The following is a 19433-nucleotide window of genomic DNA, read 5'->3' as shown; positions in this document are numbered from 1 at the left end:
CACTCACCCTTTCTCTACTCCTACCCTCAGGATCCCAGGGTCCCCCTCTGCTCTGACACTGGAGCTTAGCCAATCTCTCCTGCTGTAGTTCCCTCTGCCTGCTAGTAGCAGCCCTGACAAGCCAGGAGCCACTCCTAAAGGGGACTTCACACACCTTCAAAGATGACCTTCTCTTCCCAAATACCCCCTTTCCACTGGTGGGGAAACCCAGCCCCCCCAGGGGGAATAAGTGTGCAGAGCACAAGGGATATGTGTGCCCCGTGACCACTCTCTGTTTTCTGTCCTCAGTATACCCATATATAAAATGGGAACCATTAATAATAATAATAATAACAACAACAACAACATCAACAACAGAAATAATACAATCAACCCAGTGGGCTTCCCTAAGGATCTGGGTAGGGAACCAGAGGGGCTCTCTGTAAATTATAACCCTTCAGACAGTTACGATTTTTTGGTACTACATTGGTGGTTGTCACTACTATTTCCCAAGTCCTGGCCAGTCCCTCTGCCAACTGAGACCATGAGTCTACTCTTCTCCAGTTCTGTGGAAAGATCCACTGAAATGCTCTAGTCTTCTACCCTTTTCCCAACCAGAGCTGGGCAGTTCTGTGACATCCCATCCCAACCTCGCTTTGAGGTTCCAACGAGGATTCTGGGGATCAAGAGGCACCATTATGTCCAAAACAAAAGCAGGCCTGACTCCGTGATCCAGCTGGACTCTCCATCTACTTCTCCCAGGAAGCCCACATGCACTGCCTCGAGTCCTCCCTCACCTCAAGACCCTCAAATCCATTCCCTGGAATCTCCCCTCCTAAGACTTTTAAACCTACATCCCTCCTCAGCAAAAGACCCCCAAACCCACAGACACACGTCCTCATTCTAATACCCTTACAGTTTTGGATTCTTCTCTCCCGAGACCCCAAAATCCATAATTTGGGGGTCCCTTCTCACTCTGAGACCCCAAATCCCAAGCTCAGGAGCTTCCACATGCAAATATTCCAAAATCTTCAGTTTTGAAATTTGTCTGCTGCCCCCGCCCCAGTCCACAGCCCTTGGGTGGCCCCTCTGGAGGGACCACAAATTCCGTTTGGGGGCCCATTCCCTCTTAATCTTCCCTGGGGTCCTGTCATGCAGGGATTCTGGTCCCACTCCCGCTCTCAGCAGGTGGACACAGAGTATGGTGTGAGGCCAAAAAGGAACACCAACGGAGCCAGGGAGAGGGGGTTCATTCCACTATATTCTCACTGGCGGCTGGGTTGGAGATACAGGAAACAGAATCCACATGATCCGCAATCCACAATCTGCTTGCTAACCGCACTTGCTAGCCGCAAGCCGTGCTCGCTAGCGTAGCCACTGCAGTTACATTAGTGGTCAACGGCCAACTGGTTACAGCTGATAGCCAACCAGTTACAGCGATGGCCATCCACTACCTAAGCCAGCATCCCTCCCCATGAGGTCGAGAGCCTGGAAACTGCTCTCTGCCTCCTCCCTTGCTGGCTGTATCCCAAATTAGGCAGGGAGCATCGTGGAAGCTGTAGGTGGAAGTGAAATCAGGAAGTGAAATCAGGGATTATATAATCAGGGTCAAACTCCGCCCTTCTCTCCCAGGGAATATAAAGGCAAACCATGCCAGCCACCACCCTTTGACCATCATTCTCAGTGCCACCATGCTGGCCTTAGGGCTGCTTCTGGTGGCTTTGCTGGCCTGCCTGACTACAATGGTCTTGACAGCTGTCTGGCAGCAGAGAAAGTTCTTGGGGAAGCTACCTCCCGGACCCCGTGCATTGCCTTTCATTGGGAACTACCTGCAGCTGAACACAGACCAGATGTACAACTCCCTCATGAAGGTATCACGAGGCAGAAGATGGGTGGAGGAGAGTGGGGCTGGGGGCCTGCCCAGTGTCGCTGGGACTTTGTGGCAAGGCATTGGCAAGGTTGGACCAACGTCTTAGCAAAGCAGAGTTTTGAAGGTTTAGAGTCAGGGTCCTGGCCAGGAAACACCAGATCTTGGGACGTTTAGTCCCTTGACTGTCAGAACCTAGGGGAGATGCATCCCAGTCTTGAGGTCTGGGTATAGAGCCAGTTCAGAGTAAAGGCTGCTCCCTCTAACCACTCTGTCATGCGGGGTCTCTGGTCCCGCTCCCCGCACAAGAATGCAGGATATGGTGAGGCCAAAAAGGAACACCAACGGAGCCATAGATAAAAGGGGTCATGCCACTATATTCTCACTGGCGGCTGGGTTGGAGACACAGGAAGCAGGAGCTGCAATCTGCCTGTCCGCTTCTCTGCCAACCAACCAACCTAGTGTAGCCATGGCAGTTATATTAGCGGCTAATGGCTAACGGGTTACTACTGGCCATCTACTATCTGAGCTAGCATCTTTCCACATGAGGTCGAGAGCCTGGAAACTGCTGTCTGGGACTCTGTCCCCACACAGACAAAATAATCACCCCCCAGACAAAATAATCTCTTCTCTGGTGGCATCCATACCCGGAAAACTTTAATCCCAGAGTTTTCAGATTTCTGCACAGCTGTTTTCCCAGAACGTATTTAGACAGGATCTGATGCCCTGTACGCAACACCTTGACCCAGCACCATGGAGCTAGGAGGGGCCTTCACCATCTTTCTAGCACTCTCCTTGTCTTGTCTGCTCATCCTCATGGCCTGGAAGAAGGTCAACAAGGGGGGAAAGCTGCCCCCCGGACCCAAACCGATACCCTTCCTGGGGAACGTGTTACAAGTCCGTACAGATGCCACCTATCAGTCTTTTATGAAGGTGAGTCTGTCTACCTCCTCTCTTAGAGCTGGAAACAACTAATCCTATTGACAGATACATACATAACCTCTAACTTCTAAAACACAGACTCTTGGAAACACAGGTTTTATGAATGTTAGAATTCTGAAATTCCAGAATCTTAAACTCTTGGAAAAGAGATTCCCGGCACTTTGGAACTCAACACTCCCACAGTCTCAGGACTTTGGAGTCACAGTACCTGTGGGGACAGAGCCCCAAAAAGCAGTTTCCAGGCTCTCGGCCTCACATAGAAAGGTGCTGGCTCAGGTAGTAAATGGCCATCGACTGTGATCAAATGGCCATCAGCTGTGGCTAGTTGGCCGTCAGCTGTAACCACTGAGCCATTGGCCACTAATATAACTGCTGTGGCTACACTAGCAGAAAATGGGGGCTAGCAAGAAGATGGTGGCTGAGCTAGCAAGAGCTGATTGCAGCTAGCAAGTGGGGTTCGTTGGTTGGCAGAAAAGCGGATGGCAGGTTGCATATCATGTGGCTTCTGCTTCCTGTGTCTCCTGCTTCCTGTGTCTCCAACGCAGCCGCCAGCGAGACTATAGTGGTATGACTTCCCTACCTATGGCTCCGTGGGTGTTCCTTTTTGGTCTCACCATGTCCTGCGTTCTTATGTGGGGAGCGGGACCAGAGACTCCACATGCCGCCCTGCATGACAAATGGCGCAACGAGCAGGGTCCCCCGCACGACAGTACCTTATATCCTTAAACACTAGAACTCTTGCAGTCTGGTTATCTTAGAACTCTGAGACTCAGTATCATGGAATCTTAGGATTCTAGAAATTTAACACTTCAGAGAAAGAAGCACGGACCTTGGAGTTCATCTCATCCTGGTCCATCATTTCACAGGAGAAAATTAAGATTTGTGGAGATGTTTGGGGGGGTCTTGCCCAGGATCACAAGAGGAAAGGCATCTGTGCCTTGGTCTTCATAGTCCTTCCAAGCCCAGGACTCACCTTTTTGTTATTCCCACATTCATATTCCCTTAAAATCTTCATCTCCTAAAATCCTGATTGGTCTATACTTGGTGCTGCAATCAAATCCGCCCCCCTCCCACCCCCTTATGTCTTCCTTCTCTCCCAGCTCAGGGAAAAATATGGCCAGGTCTTTACCGTGTACATGGGTCCCCGGCCAATAGTTATTTTATGTGGACATGAAGCAGTGAAGGAGGCCCTGGTAGACCAAGCAGATGAGTTCAGTGGCCGTGGAGTGTTTGCCTCACTAGAACGAAACTTCCAAGGTTATGGTAAGTTACAACAACAATGAAAACAAAATGATTATAATGTACTTCCTATGTCCCGAGTTCTTCATTACTCTACATGAATTACTGCATTAACTCTTTCGAGAGACCTATTAATGTCTGAGTCATTTTGTAGATGAGGAAACTGAAGGTGAGAAAGGTTAGGTAATATCACACAGTAAGTGGTAGAACCATTTTATTTTGAACCCAAACCATCTGACTCTAGAGTATCTGCTGCATTACTTCTGTTCTTATTTTTAATGGATTAGTGACCCTGTGTACCCATAGAAGCCCTCGTTGCCAACCTTACTTCTTATTTTCCTATACATACACACACAGCCAACCCATAGGTCTCTGCCTCTTCGATTTAGGTAGATACTTTTCCGATGTTACCTATACATCTGTCTCTAACTGCCCACACCCTTCAAATCCAAGCAGCCTCACACTATTCTTTCCATCCACCCATTCTTCCATTGTCCCATTCATCCACCAAAAAAACCCATTTGTTAATTAGACTTTCAATTCACATATCTTTCTGTCCAACTTATCTATACATCTATCAATTAACTTTCCATTTACTTGTCTGTCCACCATTCCACCCATCCATTCATTAACCCTTCCATCATCCATCCATCTATTAATCTTTCCGTACATACATCCTTCCAATCATTTATCCATCCATCTCATTGATCCATTAACCCTTCAGCCATCCATTAAGTCTTTCATCCACTCTCCAGTCATAAACTCTTCCTTCCATTCATTAATCCACCAAAATCATTTCATTAAATTTCTAAACATTCATTCCCCAATGAATGTATGTATGGTAATTTCTAAATGTTTCTTACTCCATGGTAGCTCCCTTTGTGTAGGTATGTTGATATACAAGTATGAGTTTTTGTGTACCTGTATGTGTTTAACTAAAGAATCCAAGTAGTATATAGTAAATAGAGATAGTCTCCCAATTCCAGTCTACTCTAAATGACATTTTAGCTATACTTCCTTCCACATTCCTATGCATCCATCCAGTTATTTATCCAACTCCAAATCTTCGACCTGTAAGAAACTCTTCTTGACCTCCCCCAATCATTCCTAGCCCAATTCCCTTTCCTCCACTTCAGTCCGGAACTGTTTTTGAGGGTCTTGTAGGGAACCTTTGTCTACCCGTCAAGCCTGGGAGGTTGGGATGGCCTGCCCTGAGAGGAGAGTGTGGAGCTTTCATAATCTGTCCTCATCCTTGTCTAGCACAGAGTTGGACACAGGAAGGGGAGGGAGGCAGAAGCCTGACACTAAGATTCTGGCAGGTGTTGCTCTGGCTAACGGAGAACGATGGAGGATTCTTCGACGCTTCTCCCTGACTATCCTCCGCGACTTTGGGATGGGAAAGCGGAGCATTGAGGAGCGGATCCAGGAGGAGGCTAGCTTCCTACTAGAGGAATTCCGGAAGACCAAAGGTAAGGGGACATCAAGGGGGAGGGCTGCAAGATTCCTGGGTGGGAGAGCTCAGTTATGAGGTGATAGACCTTGGTGGGAGAAAGCTCTGGAATGGGAGACGATGAAAAAGATTAAGGATTTATTTACTATTTCCAGCCAGGTTCCATATGAAAAGTTAACGTGAAGGACCCTTAGAGATTACGTGTCCAGAAAATTTAATCAATGGATCTCAGAGAGTTTATGAGCTCTTTATATCATATGCAGATTTTCACAATATGTGAGTTTGTGCCTTTTTCTGGTGACAGAATCAAACATACACACATACAACTGTGTAAAAACCACATAACATAAACTGTTACCATCCTAACCATTCCTAAGTGTACTTTTCAGTAGGGTCAAGTATATTCACGTTGTTGTGAAAATGAAACAAAGCTTTAGTACTTTTTCATCTTGCAAATCTGAAATTCTATACCCATTTCATGACATTTTTTGAAGGAATCTGATCCCCACTGAAAAATAAGATCTGGAACCACTGGGGTCTATAGAAAAAAGACACAGAGGCTGAGAAAAACTAGATGGATAGATCAGAGACAGAAATAGAGATAATTTCTCTCAATCAGAGATTCCTCACCTGGGCTCTATGGATGCTAAATAATCTGCATAAAGGCTTTGAATGTCCATGTAACCCCAGAAACTATTTGCAAGATTGTATATTTTTGAATATGGGCATTGTTTTCGAGAAATTGTGTCCAAACCCACTGACCTGATAAGCATCCTGTTCTATAGATGGTGCAGCAGAGGCCAACAGAAGGATTTTCTCAATGGATCAAATGGAATCATTGATAGAGATAGACAGAATCCAGTCATTCTTCTTTTTTTTTAAATGTATCCCTTACTATGACTTCTTTCCCAAATCCGTGACTCTTCAGCACAAACACAATTAAATACTAATACCAAAAGGTAGTGATTAAACTTCACCAGTATTTCTTTAGTGTTTACTACATGACGAGGACAGTGTTAAGCATTTTACATGGATAATTATATTGAATCCTCATGAACCAGTGAAGAGGTTACTAAACCAATTTGCATATTGGGAAATCTAGATTCAAAACCCAAGAATGAAACAATGAACCCATGCTATTCGGCAGTGGAGCCAGGACTTACATCCTAATCACTGCCTCCAACACAATTTTCATCACCAGGCACTCCCATCGAACCCACTTTCTTTCTGAGCTGCACTGTCTCCAATGTCATCAGCTCTGTCGTCTTTGGAAGTCGCTTCGACTACAAGGACAAGCAGTTCCTGAAGCTTCTGCAGATGATCAACGAGACTTTCATTGAGATGAGCACGCCCTGGACACAGGTGCTCACCAGCCGCCTCTTTGCCCGTCCCGCAATTTCAGTTAACGAAGCACTTGCCTATCTTACTTAATGCTCCCCAAAACTCTTGGAGGCAAGTATCAATATGCCCCGAGTCTCCAAGAAGCCCATGGAGTCACTTAGTTCTCAGACCCAGTGCAGGCTGTTGAGCCCAGCTCTCTGACTCCAGGCCCAGCCCACCCTGGTCCCAGGTGCCCAGTGCTGACAAATCCCCCTTGCCTATCGCCCACAGCTATATGACATGTATTCCGGTATCATGCAACATTTGCCAGGAAGACACAATCGCCTCTATTACTTGATAGAAGAGCTCAAGGACTTCATTGCCTCTCGGGTCAAGACCAATGAAGCATCCCTTGACCCACAGAACCCTCGGGACTTTATTGACTGCTTCCTTATCAAGATGCACCAGGTACCTCTTCCTCTTCCCCAACGCTTTCCTCTCATCTCCTCAATCCCTAACACCTGCAACTCATTTGTAAGCATGTTAGAGACAAAAAAAAAAAAAGCAAGCATTTTTTCACTTGGTGTACTTTTTTTTATAGATGAGATACAAAGACTGTAAAGGCATAAACACTTATATTTCTTAAATAAACTTTGAATCTAAAAATTTTAAGAACATGGACACTAAAAATTGTATACTTTTCTAATCATGTGTGATTACAACCGCCAGAGACTTACAACTGTAGAAAAGTAGAATGAGTCTTAGAGTTTTAGAATTTGAGAGGCTTAGACATTTAGTCTTTAAACTTAAGAGTTTAAACTTTAAATTTAAAAGTTGGAAGTCTCAGAGATGTAGAAATTTAGAAACTTAATACTTCTGTATCATAGATTCTTAGAATTTTAGAAATATATATATTTAACACAGAACCGCAGCACTTAAACGTTTAAAATTATGTACCCTAATGTTCTAGAACTTTCAAATCTGACAAGGCACTCTCTACTTTTTTCTCTTCCACTCTCCTTATTGTTCACTCCACTCAAACCAACTAGCCTCCTCCTTGCTGTTATTCTAACACACCAGGCACAGTCCTGCCTCAGGATCTTTCCCTTGGCTGTTTCCTCTCCCAGATATCTACTTGGTTTACCCATCTGACCTGCTCATATACAAAAGAAGAAAATAAGATAAAGACAGAAAAGGATGATTCTTTTTTTTTAATTAAAGTTTACCGGGGTGACAATTGTTAGTAAAGTTACATAGATTTCAGGTGTACAATTCTGTGTCACATCATTTATAAATCCCATTGTGTGTTCACCACCCAGAGTCAGTTCTCCTTTCATCACCATATATTTGATCCTTCTCTTTCTTTTCTTTTTTTGTTGTTGATGGATATGTAGTTATTATCTTTTTATTTTTCATATTGTTTTATTTTATTTTATTTATTTTTTTTACAGATAAATATAATACTTTCATTGTGTTAAAATATACATAACAAAATTTGTCACTTTCACCATTTTTTTTTGGGTCATTCATTCTTTTATTTTTTATTTATTCATTTTTTTATTTATTTATTGGGGTGACAATTGTTAGTAAAATTACATAGATTTCAGGTGTGCAATTCTGTATCACATCATCTATAAATTACATTGTGTGTTCACTACCCAGAGTCAGTTCTCCTTCCATCACCATATATTGGAATACCATATTCACTACCCCTTACCCTTATCTCCCACCCCCCAACCCCCTTACCCTCTGGTAACCACTAAATTACGTTCCCCAGATTAATTTTCAAACCCCGTGGCCATCTTGTGGTTACTGATTGTTTTCTAATCCCCTCACCTTCCCCCTTACCCCCACCCCCCGCCCATCTAGCAACCCTGTTTTTCCACTTTGTCTCCAAAACTGTTTCTGATTAGTTCATTCACTTATTCTTTTCTTTAGATTCCACATATAAGTGAGATCATATGGTACTTATCTTTCTCTGTCTGACTTATTTCACTTAACATAATGTTCTCTAGGTCCATCCATGTTGTTGCAAATGGTAAGATTTCTTTCTTCTTTATGGCTGCGTAATACTCCATTGTATAAATGTACCACAGTTTCTTAATCCAGTCATCTACTGATGGGCATTTTGGTTGTTTCCATGTCTTAGCTATTGTGTATAGTGCTGCAATAAACATAGTAGTGCATAAAGATTTTTGAATTGGAGTTTTGGATTTCTCCGGATAGGTACCTAGGAGTGGAATTACTGGATCATAGGGTAGTTCCATTTTCAGATTTTTGAGATACCTCCATACTGTTTTCCATAGTGGCTGCACCAATCTGCAATCCCACCAACAGTGCACAAGCGTTCCCTTTTCTCCACATCCGCGCCAGCACTTGTTGTTTGTTGATTTATTGATGATAGCCATTTTGACTGGGGTGAGGTGGTATCTCATTGTGGTTTTTATTTGCATTTCTCTGATGGTTAGTGAGGTTGAGCATTTCTTCATATGTCTGTTTGCCATCTGTATGTCCTTTTTAGAAAAATGTCTCTTCAAGTCCTCTGCCCATTTTTTAATTGGGTCGTTTGTTTTTTTGGAGTTGAGTTGAGTGAGTTTTTCATAGATTTGTGATATTAATCCCTTATCAGATATATCATTGGCAAATATCTTTTCCCATTCAGTAGGATCCCTTTTTGTTTTATTGATGGTTTCTTTTGCTGTGAAAAAACTTTTTAGTTTGATATAATCCCACATATTTATTGTTTCTCTTACTTCCCTCGTGCGAGGGGATATATCAGTAAAAATCTTACTCCGGGTAATGTCTGCGAAGTTTCTTCCTATATTTTCTTCTAGGTATTTTATGGTTTCAGATTTTATATTTAAGTCTTTAAGCCATTTTGAATTTATTTTTGTATATGGTGTAAGGAGGTGGTCCAGCTTCATTTTTTTGCATGTGTCTGTCCAGGTTTCCCAGCACCATTTATTGAATAGACTGTCTTTACCCCATCGTACATTCTTGCTTCCATTGTCGTGGATTAAATGGCCATATAGGCATGGATTTATTTCTGGACTCTCTATTCTGTTCCATTGATCTATGTGTCTGTTTTTATGCCAGTACCATGCTGTTTTGATTACTGTAGCCTTGTAGTATAATTTGAAGTCAGGTATTGTTATACCTCCCACTTTGTTCTTATTTCTCAAGATTGCCTTGGCTATTCGGGGTCTTTTATGGTCCCATATAAATTTTAGGATTATATGTTCTATTACGTCGTTGGTAGTTTGATAGGAATTGCGTTGAATATGTATATTGCCTTAGGCAGTATGGACATTTTAACTATATTAATTCTTCCTATCCATGAACATGATATGTGTTTCCATCTATTTATATCTTCCTTCATTCCTTTCTTCAGTGTCTTAGAATTTTCTGAATACAGATCTTTTACTTCTTTGGTTAAATTTATTCCCAGGTATTTTATAGTCTTTGGAGCAATTGTAAATGGGATTGTTTTTTTAATTTCTCCTTCTGATGTTTTATTATCGGTATATACAAATGCAACTGATTTCTGAATATTAATTTTGTATCCTGCTACTTTACTAAATTCATCTATCAGCTCTAATAGCTTCTTGGTGGAGTCTTTAGGGTTCTCTATATATAGTATCATATCATCTGCATATAATGATAATTTTACTTCCTCCTTACCAATTTGGATGCCTTTTATTTCTTTTTCTTGTCTGATTGCTGTGGCTAGAATTTCCAGCACTATGTTGAATAGAAGCGGAGATAGTGGGCAACCTTGCCTTGTTCCTGATCTTAGGGGGAATGGTTTTAGCTTTTCCCCATTGAGTATGATGTTAGCTGTGGGTTTGTCATATATGGCCTTTATTATGTTGAGATAGGATCCCTCTATTCCCACTTTCTTAAGGGTTTTTATCATAAATGGCTGTTGGATTTTATCAAATGCTTTTTCTGCATCTATTGATATGATCATGTGATTTTTATTTTTCATTTTGTTAATGTGGTGTATCACATTAATTGATTTGCGGATGTTGAACCACCCTTGCATACCAGGGATGAATCCCACTTGATCATGGTGTATGATCTTTTTAATGTATTGCTGAATTCTGTTCGCTAATATTTTGTTGAGGATTTTTGCATCTATGTTCATTAGAGATATCGGCCTGTAGTTTTCTTTTTTTGTGGTGTCTTTGTCTGATTTTGGGATCAGGGTGATAGTGGCTTCGTAAAAAGTGTTTGGGAGTCTTCCCTCCGTCTGGATTTTTTGGAAGAGCTTGAGGAGAATAGGTGATAATTCTTTTTTGAATGTTTTGTAAAATTCACTTGTAAAGCCATCTGGTCCAGGGCTTTTGTTTGTTGGGAGATTATTGATTACTGATTCAATTTCCGTGGTGGTAATCAGTCTATTCAGGTTTTCTGTTTCTTCTTGAGTTAGCCTTGGAAGGTTGTACGCCTCTAGAAAATTGTCTATTTCTTCCAGATTGTCAAATTTGTTGGCATATAGTTGTTCATAGTAACTTCTTAAAACTTTTTGTATTTCTGCGGTGTCCGTTGTCACTTCTCCTCTTTCATTTCTGATTTTATTAATTTGGGTCCTCTCTCTCTTTTTTTTAATGAGTCTGGCGAAAGGTTTGTCAATTTTGTTTATCTTCTCTAAGAACCAACTCTTGGATTCATTGATCTTTTGTATTGTTTTTCTGGTTTCTATTTCATTTATTTCTGCTCTGATCTTTATTATCTCCTTCCTTGTGCTCCCTTTGGGCTTATTTTGCTGTTCTTTTTCCAAATCCCTTAAGTGTGAAGATAAACTGTTGATTAGTGATGTTTCTTGTTTCTTTAGGTAGGCCTGCAAAGCTATGAATTTCCCTCTTAGGACTGCTTTCGCGGCATCCCATAGATTTTGGGTCATTGTGTTTTCATTTTTGTTTGTCTCGAGATATCTTTTGATTTCTTCCTTGATTTCCTGCTTGACCCATTCATTATTTAGTAATAAGTTATTCAGCCTCCATGAATTGGTGTGTCTTCCAGTTTTTTTCCTGTAGTTCATTTCTAATTTCATAGCATTGTGATCAGAGAAGACAATTGGTATGATTTCAATTTTCTTAAATTTATCAAGACTTGTTTTGTGGCCTAACATATGGTCTATCTTGGAAAATGTTCCATGTGCGCTTGAGAAAAACGTGTATTTTGCAGCATTGGAGTGAAATGTTCTGAAAATATCGATTAAATCCAAGTGGTCCAATGTATCATTTAAGGCTGTTGTTTCCATATTGATTTTCTGTCTGGAAGACCTTTCCCTTGTTGTCAGAGGTGTGTTGAAGTCCCCTACTATGATAGTGTTACTGGTGATCTCTGTCTTTATGTCAGTCAGTACCTGTTTTATATATTTAGGTGCTTCTATGTTGGGTGCATAGATGTTTACTAGGGTTATGTCCTCTTGTCGGATCGATCCCTTTATTATTATATAGTGCCCATCTTTATCTTTTAATATGTTCTTCATTTTAAAGTCTATTTTGTCAGATATAAGGATTGTAACTCCAGCTTTTTTCTCATTTCCATTTGCATGAAATATCTTACTCCAACCCTTCACTTTCAGCCTGTGTGTGTCTTTTGTTCTGAGGTGAGTCTCTTGTATACAGCATATACAAGGGTCTTGCTTTCTTATCCACTCAGCCACCCTATGTCTCTTGATTGGAGCATTTAATCCATTTACATTTAAAGTGATTATTGATAAGTACATAGTTATTGCCGTTTTTAAATTTGTAGTTAGGTTGTTTTGATCTTTCTTCTATTTACAGAAGTCCTTTTAGTATTTCTTGCAATGCTGGCTTGGTGGTAATAAATTCCTTTAGCTTATTTTTTTCTGGAAAGCTCTTTATCTCTCCATCAACTTTAAATGATAGCCTTGCTGGATAAAGCAATCTAGGTTGTAGGCCTTTGTTTTCCATCACTTTGAGAATCTCCTGCCACTCCCTCCTGGCCTTCAATGTTTCTGTAGAAAAATCATTTGATAGTCTTATGAGAGTTCCCTTGTATGTAACCCTCTGTCTTTCTCTTGCTGCTTTTAGGATTCTCTCTTTGTCTTTAAGCTTTGCCATTTTAACTATCATGTGTCTTGGTGTGGACCTGTTTGGGTTTATCCTGGTTGGAACTCTCTGCACTTCCTGGGCTTGTATGTTGGTTTCCTTCATCAGGTTGGGAAGTTTTCGGACATTACTACTTCAAATATGTTCTCAATCCCTTGCTTCCTCTCTTCACCTTCTGGTATTCCTATGATGCACATGTTGTTGCGCTTGATGTTATCCCAGAGGTCTCTTAAGCCATCCTCATTGTTTTTTATTCTTTTTTCTTTCTGTCGTTCCGTTTGGGTGATCTCTGCTACCTTGTCTTCTAAGTCGCTGATTCGATCCTCTGCTTCATCTAACCTGCTGGTAATTCCTTCAAGTGAGTTCTTAATTTCGGTAATTGTGTTCTTTAGTTCTAACTGGTTGTTCGTTATGATTTCTACATCCTTCTTTATGTCTTCTCTAAGCTCCTTAAACATTCTTATCACCAGTGTTCTGAACTCTGTCTCTGAAAGGTTGGTTACGTCTGCTTCATTTGGTTCCAGTTGTGGAGGTTTCTTCTGTTCTTTTATTTGGGACGTGTATCTTTGTTTCCCCATTCTGGCTGACTCTCTGTGTTTGTTTTGATGTATTAGGTAGATCCCCTAGAGTTCTTAGTTCTTGCTAGGTTATCTTATGTAGTATGTGTCCTTTATATTTGACTTGCACTACGTCGTTCTTCTCCTCTGCGTGTGCTCCAAAGGTGACTCTTGTGTTGTGTATATTGTCCTGTTCAAGAAGATCTTTAATTGCTTTTTGCTTGTGAGTAGGTGGGGTTAACTCCTGGGCTGACTCGTTGTGAGACTTGGCTCTGCCCCCCGCAGGGCGTTCTGCTGCGTGAGGGTTGACCACTTAAATGTGGTTTGGCCTCTATGGGCTCTAGTACCTGCAGAGAATTCCCTCTGGGTGTGTGACTTGTAGGTCAAACCCGGTAGTACTCTGGTTTGGTCTGGAGTTGGCCTCTGGATATGTTGAATCTTGTGCCTCTTAAGCTGGGCCCTCCTGGTCTCTGTGCTCTCCGCTCCGCCCTGGGATCCCACGCGTGCCCGGAACTGTGGGTGCCACCGCGGTTTTCGCTGCTGCTGCCGGCCGAGCGTTTTCACTCCGCTCCCTTCCTTCCTTCCTTCCCCTGCTCGCCCAATTAGCGCACCTTCAAGTAATCCTTCCACGAGTCTCTTAGCTGTTCTCCTGGTCTCTGTGCTCTCCGTTCCGTCTGATGCTTCTCTTTCTTATTCCACTAATTTTTAGGATGAAAATAACCCCGACACAGAATTCAACCTCAAGAACTTGGTCCTCACCACTCTCAACCTCTTCTTTGCTGGCACAGAGACTGTGAGCTCCACCCTGCGCTATGGATTGCTGCTCCTGATGAAGCATCCTGAGGTGGAAGGTGAGTGTCCACCTGAATTGCTTACCTGGTGACTCCCACTCCCAACAGGAAAGAAGGCCTAACCTTGAAACCTTAGAACCCTATGGCTTCGACTCTTTCGAATCTCATGGTACAGAACCTCAGAATCATTTAATTTAATCTTATACTTGGTGCTTTATTAGTTTACTATGGCTGCTGTTGTCAACTACTAGAAACTTAGTAGCTTAAAACAACATAATCTATTATCGTATAGTTCTGGAGTTCAGAAGTTCAAATAGGCTTCCACTGGGCTGAACCAAGGTAGAATGAGTCCCGGCCTTTTCCAGCTTCTGGAGCTGTATTCCGTGCATTCCTGGGCTCATGATATTCCCTAAATCTTCAAAGCCAGCAGCACAGATCTTCAAATCTCTATTGTTTCCATTCTCACATCTCCTTCCCTGACTCTGACCCTCCTCCTTTCGTCTTATACAGACACTTCTGATTATATTTAGAGCTAACCTGGATAATTCTGGATAATCACCCTTTCTCAATATTTTTAATCAACGATATCTGCAAAGTCCCTTTGTCATATAAAGTCACATTCACAGGTGCCAGAGATTAGAAGGTGGATATCTTTAATGGCCATTATTTAGCTGACTACGGTGCCTGAATCAAATAGAATCCATCTCCAATAAATTGCAATCTGGTCCAGTTGGGTCACTCCAGGAATGAGGAGCTCATGACTTGTTTAAGGAAAGTATCCATTTTTAGCCCCGCTTCCTTCTAATGCAGTTCAAAACAAGCCAATGAATTTTTCCTGATACAGATGAGGGGAGACACTAAGTTGTTTCCACTCAAACTCCTCCATTATCCAACTTATCTAAATAATCAAATATGTAATGGATACTTTCTGTGTGCTGGGCACTGTGCGAGTTACTTGCATGCTGAATTTTATGTGAACTTTACAACTCTATGAGCGTGTTACACCATCACATCTGTTCTGAAGATGAAGAGACAGAGGGTCAGAAAGTAAAGTCATTTGCCCCAAGGTCACTCAACCAGGAAGTGCAGACAGGGGTGAACTGCATCAACAGTGTTCTTAATCACCGTCACATAATTGTTGTCATTTGCTTCAATCCTGTCCTAGTTATCTGTTATGCCTCTTCCCTATCCTGTCAAAACTCTGTGCATGAAAGCCCAACTGGGACCAAGACACTGCCCTGCTCATCAGCCTTCCATGGCTCCTTGGTGCTTTCAACATAAAGACCAAAAGTCCCAACTAGCATTCAAGGATGCAGGCTGCATGCCTCCCCTAGTTTAATGAGTATTTTTTAACCACCCCCCCCAGCCACCAATGTGTCAGGTGTTAAGAATAAAGAGGCAATCCAAACACACATGGCTTATTCCCTCAGGGTCCACAGGTACTGAAGATACAAACCCATGTCCCAACCCTGGCTTTCTAGAAACACTTCCCGTGTTCTTGTCTGCTATATTTTCTGACCCCCTCCAGCCAAAATCCATGAAGAGATCGACCAGGTGATAGGACCACACCGGATCCCAAGTGTGGATGACCGAGTCAAGATGCCCTACACAGATGCCGTGATCCACGAGATACAAAGACTGACAGATATCGTGCCCATGGGTGTCCCCCATAATGTCATCCGAGACACTCATTTCCGAGGCTACCTTCTGCCGAAGGTGGAGTACACCCTTGTCACCCCTTCTCCCTCCTCTGCACCCCCTCTTCTCCGGGTTCCTTACCCCATATTCCAACACTGATTTCTTTTAACTGCTTCCATTTTCACGCCAGGGCACCGATGTGTTTCCCCTGCTTGGCTCAGTCCTCAAAGACCCGAAATACTTCCGTTATCCAGATGCCTTCTATCCCCAACACTTCTTGGATGAGTCTGGCCACTTCAAGAAGAATGAAGCCTTTGTGCCTTTTTCTTCTGGTAGGTTTCTATGGTCTGAGTTCCCCCTAGGAACATGCTTGATATGTCAGACAACCATTGATCTGTAGTTGACATTCAGGTCTGAATAGGAAATTGAACGCTGTTTCGTAGAATCATAGAATCCCAGAATCACGGAATATTATTGGAATCATTGACTGTGCTAATAAGAAAAGTAATAGCACTAAACAGGGTTGAGCAAACTTTCTCTGCTAAGGACCAAATAGAAACTATTTTAGGTTTCTCTAGCCATATTGTCTCTGTCTGAACTATGTAGTCTGAACTACTCATCTCTACCATTGTACTATAAACGTGACCAGTGGTTAGGAAAGAGGACCCCACTCTACCATTTACAAACTGTGTGGCATGGGGAAGTTACTTCAGTTCCCTATCTGTAAAATGGAGATTAATCTCGCCAAGCCGTTAGAACGGTGACAGACATAAGCGCTATTTAAGTGTAAGCTTTCATTTCTCTCCCTCTCACCAGTATCTGGCATCAATTAGGCATTTTATAAACCTTTGAGAAATTGAAATACACAGAATCTTCAAACTGGAGGGTCCTTTACAACCATTCCATCTTGGAATCTGATGGAATCCGAGCCGTCAGAGAAGTAGCTGCCACATGTTGGGTGGCATATCCTAGCTGAGCACTAACTATAGGAATCCACCGAGTCTTTACAATAACCCTATAAAGTGGGTATTATCATGACCCCAGAGAGGCTGAGGAAGTTAGCTGAGGCTCAGAGGGGGTAATCGGGGTCAAAAGGCCCCCCACTCCGCATTATCCCAAGAGGGACTCACCTTCCTGCCCTCCCCTGTGCTCACAGGAAAGCGCATCTGCCTGGGCGAGGCCATGGCCCGCATGGAGCTCTTCCTCTACTTCACCTCCATCCTTCAGAACTTCTCCCTACGCCCGCTGGTGCCACCTGCTGACATCGATATCACGCCCAAAGTCACAGGCTTTGGCAACATCCCCCCGACCTATGAACTCTGCTTTGTGGCCCGCTGAGCGCCCCCTACCGTGTGCGGAAGGAACCGTGGGAGAACAGAGTTCTGCCCAAGTGTACAGGGACACCCACCCTAATCTCCCTAAATTCTCACCACACTCCTAAGAAAAGGCACTGTTACTACTGTCACGGGGCTACAGGTCAGCAAGGGTCACCCGAAAATATAGAGCTGCATATCTTCTCCATCCTATAGAAAAGAAACGGCCAGGCCAGGCCAACATTTCAACAAAAGCCTGCATATTTTTCATGTACTTGATCACCTCTGGTTAGCTTTCTGTCTGTACCAAGTTCTTGTTGTAGATTCCATGTCTTTATGGTGTTCCTTTGTCTTTGCCCTCATAATGACTAAAATATGGGTCACAATCCCTTCTCCTTGATCCTCATATTTATCACCACCTCCCAAAGGCAACAAGGAATTCAAGACTATTGAGTGTACCAGGTTTACTGTGTATTGTGTGTGTGTGACATCAGTAAGGCACTGCAAACCACTCAAAATGGCCTTTTCTACTTCCTTGTTATTAAGTATCTTTCCTGCCAGCTCACCACCAGACATCTCCTACTCGTTGGGCCTCCCTCCTAATATCCCAGCCTCAACCATCTTGCTGGCTCATTACCTCTCCCACCCCATCATCTCTCTTTCCAAACCTGGTTCCCTGGTTGTGCTTATAATTTCCAATTCCAAATACTCTCCAATCCATTTTGAAGAACAGTTAAATCGCCCATAGCTCTATTATTCCATTTCTAAACTCCATCAACTTGCTCAGCTGATGAAAGCTTTCCCCCATAATTCATTTTATTCAACCAATATTTATCAAATACCCAATGTGTGCCAGCACACTCTTCAGGTACTTAGGATCCATCATTGAACAAAATGGACAAGATTCTTGCCCTCATAGAGCTGACATACTAGTGCGGAAGGTAGACAAGGAAGAATAAACATAATGAGTAAACAAATGACATACAATGTTAAGAAAGTAAAGTAGGGGAGTGGGATAGGGAATTCCAGGATTGGTAATTTTAAATCGGTGGTCATGGGTGGTTTCACAAGGCAATGAGGAGCAAGCCATGGAGATATCTGGGCGGGAGTGTTCCTGGACGAACAATTAAAAGGAGCAGAGTCTAAGACAGAAAGCTGCATGTGTACATGAATCCACAAGGAGTGGAAGAGGAAGGGAAAGAGTAAGAATAAATGAGCCAAGCCATTATCAGATATTAAACCTTAGGGTGCAGGGTGTGGTGACAAAGATTTAATGATCCCTTCAGCTTCTGTGGTGGGAGGCAAAGACTTGCCTTTGATGAAGAGTCACACAGTAGGGACTTTGCAAAATTGGAAGTGAGTTTTGAGACTGAAAGTATAATAAATAGCAAATGCCATGATGCTTATTATGTGAATTGGGTCCCCTGCGAATAGAGGCTTCGATGGAGTGCCGAGTGCTTCATTTTATTGGAAGGTAATGTGAACGGCAGAAGAGGAAGGAATCAGAATGGGTCAGGAAAAGTCTTCAGATGCAGATTTGACACCCACACAAGGAAAGAGGAGTAAAATCGGGCAGGGAGAGACTCAGACCAGCATGCAGAGTTGCAATTTATCTAATAGGTAGCTCTTAAGTGAAGATTGCTGTTAGGTGTCTCATGTTGGGCAAGAAATGGTCATGTCCTGGATCACAGCTGTTCTCACTTGCTGGCTAGACCTTTCTTGAAAGAACATGGACTCTGTTCCAAGCAGAGGTAGATTCTGAAGGTATATCTGCGACTGTCAGATCCGTGCACTCCTTGCAGCTGAATGGCAAGTTCTTTCTTGAAGGGGGAACTGAGTGTCACAGCTCCCTGCCCACCACAGACACAAACATACAGCTATACATCATTAAGCCATCGTGCTCCTTCCATAAGCATTGCATTTCAGAGCCACAAACACCCTTGTAAGTGTACGACTGTCAACTGATGGATGTTGGTGTCGATCCAATGCCTACAGGAACCTCCAGTTTGGGATGTGGTGAAAAAGGAAACTTTATTTAGTGGAAACAGCTCCATTGTGATGCCCCCCGACCCCGCTGTGGACCAGCATGACTGTGAGGTGTCCCTCTGGCAATGCATCCCTCGGGCAAGGCCCCTTTCTGGCAAGACAGCTCTGCTCTGATCTGATCTGGTCTGGCAAGATTGTCTTCAGCTCCAGCTGGGGAAACATAGGCTTCAGTCTTCAGCGGAAAGGGGACGTGCACTCTTCTAAAGGG

At 42.9% G+C, this 19433-nt stretch overlaps 1 protein-coding gene across 2 annotated transcripts; it reads left to right on the top strand.

The window, feature by feature from the left end:
• The first annotated feature begins 1657 nt into the window (after positions 1 to 1657).
• LOC117035079 (cytochrome P450 2G1-like) lies at positions 1658 to 17628 on the top strand. 2 transcript variants are annotated; one of them, XM_033128716.1, is made up of 9 exons: positions 1658 to 1850; positions 3889 to 4051; positions 5347 to 5496; positions 6679 to 6839; positions 7089 to 7265; positions 14147 to 14288; positions 15757 to 15944; positions 16057 to 16198; positions 17023 to 17628. In XM_033128716.1, the coding sequence occupies exons 1-9, from the start codon at positions 1671 to 1673 to the stop codon at positions 17202 to 17204; spliced, it is 1485 nt and encodes a 494-aa protein (XP_032984607.1). In that variant the 5' UTR covers positions 1658 to 1670; the 3' UTR covers positions 17205 to 17628. The 2 variants fall into 2 exon arrangements, with proteins under 2 accessions (XP_032984607.1, XP_032984608.1); XM_033128717.1 differs by lacking the exon at positions 1658 to 1850 and adding an exon at positions 2600 to 2779.
• The last annotated feature ends 1805 nt before the right edge of the window (positions 17629 to 19433 follow it).

Source organism: Rhinolophus ferrumequinum, chromosome 15 (assembly GCF_004115265.2).
Source record: "Rhinolophus ferrumequinum isolate MPI-CBG mRhiFer1 chromosome 15, mRhiFer1_v1.p, whole genome shotgun sequence".
Classification (NCBI taxonomy): domain Eukaryota; kingdom Metazoa; phylum Chordata; class Mammalia; order Chiroptera; family Rhinolophidae; genus Rhinolophus; species Rhinolophus ferrumequinum.
This window is presented reverse-complemented; position numbering and strand designations above follow the sequence as displayed.

What these genes read in the sequence shown, in the direction of transcription:
- LOC117035079 (XM_033128716.1), top strand. Translation starts at nt 1,671, where the DNA reads ATGCTGGCCTTAGGGCTGCTTCTGGTGGCTTTGCTGGCCTGCCTGACT. An exon ending in GAAGCATCCTGAGGTGGAAG is followed by an intron (nt 14,289 to 15,756) that starts GTGAGTGTCCAC and finishes GACCCCCTCCAG; the next exon opens with CCAAAATCCATGAAGAGATC. An exon ending in GAGGCTACCTTCTGCCGAAG is followed by an intron (nt 15,945 to 16,056) that starts GTGGAGTACACC and finishes TTTTCACGCCAG; the next exon opens with GGCACCGATGTGTTTCCCCT.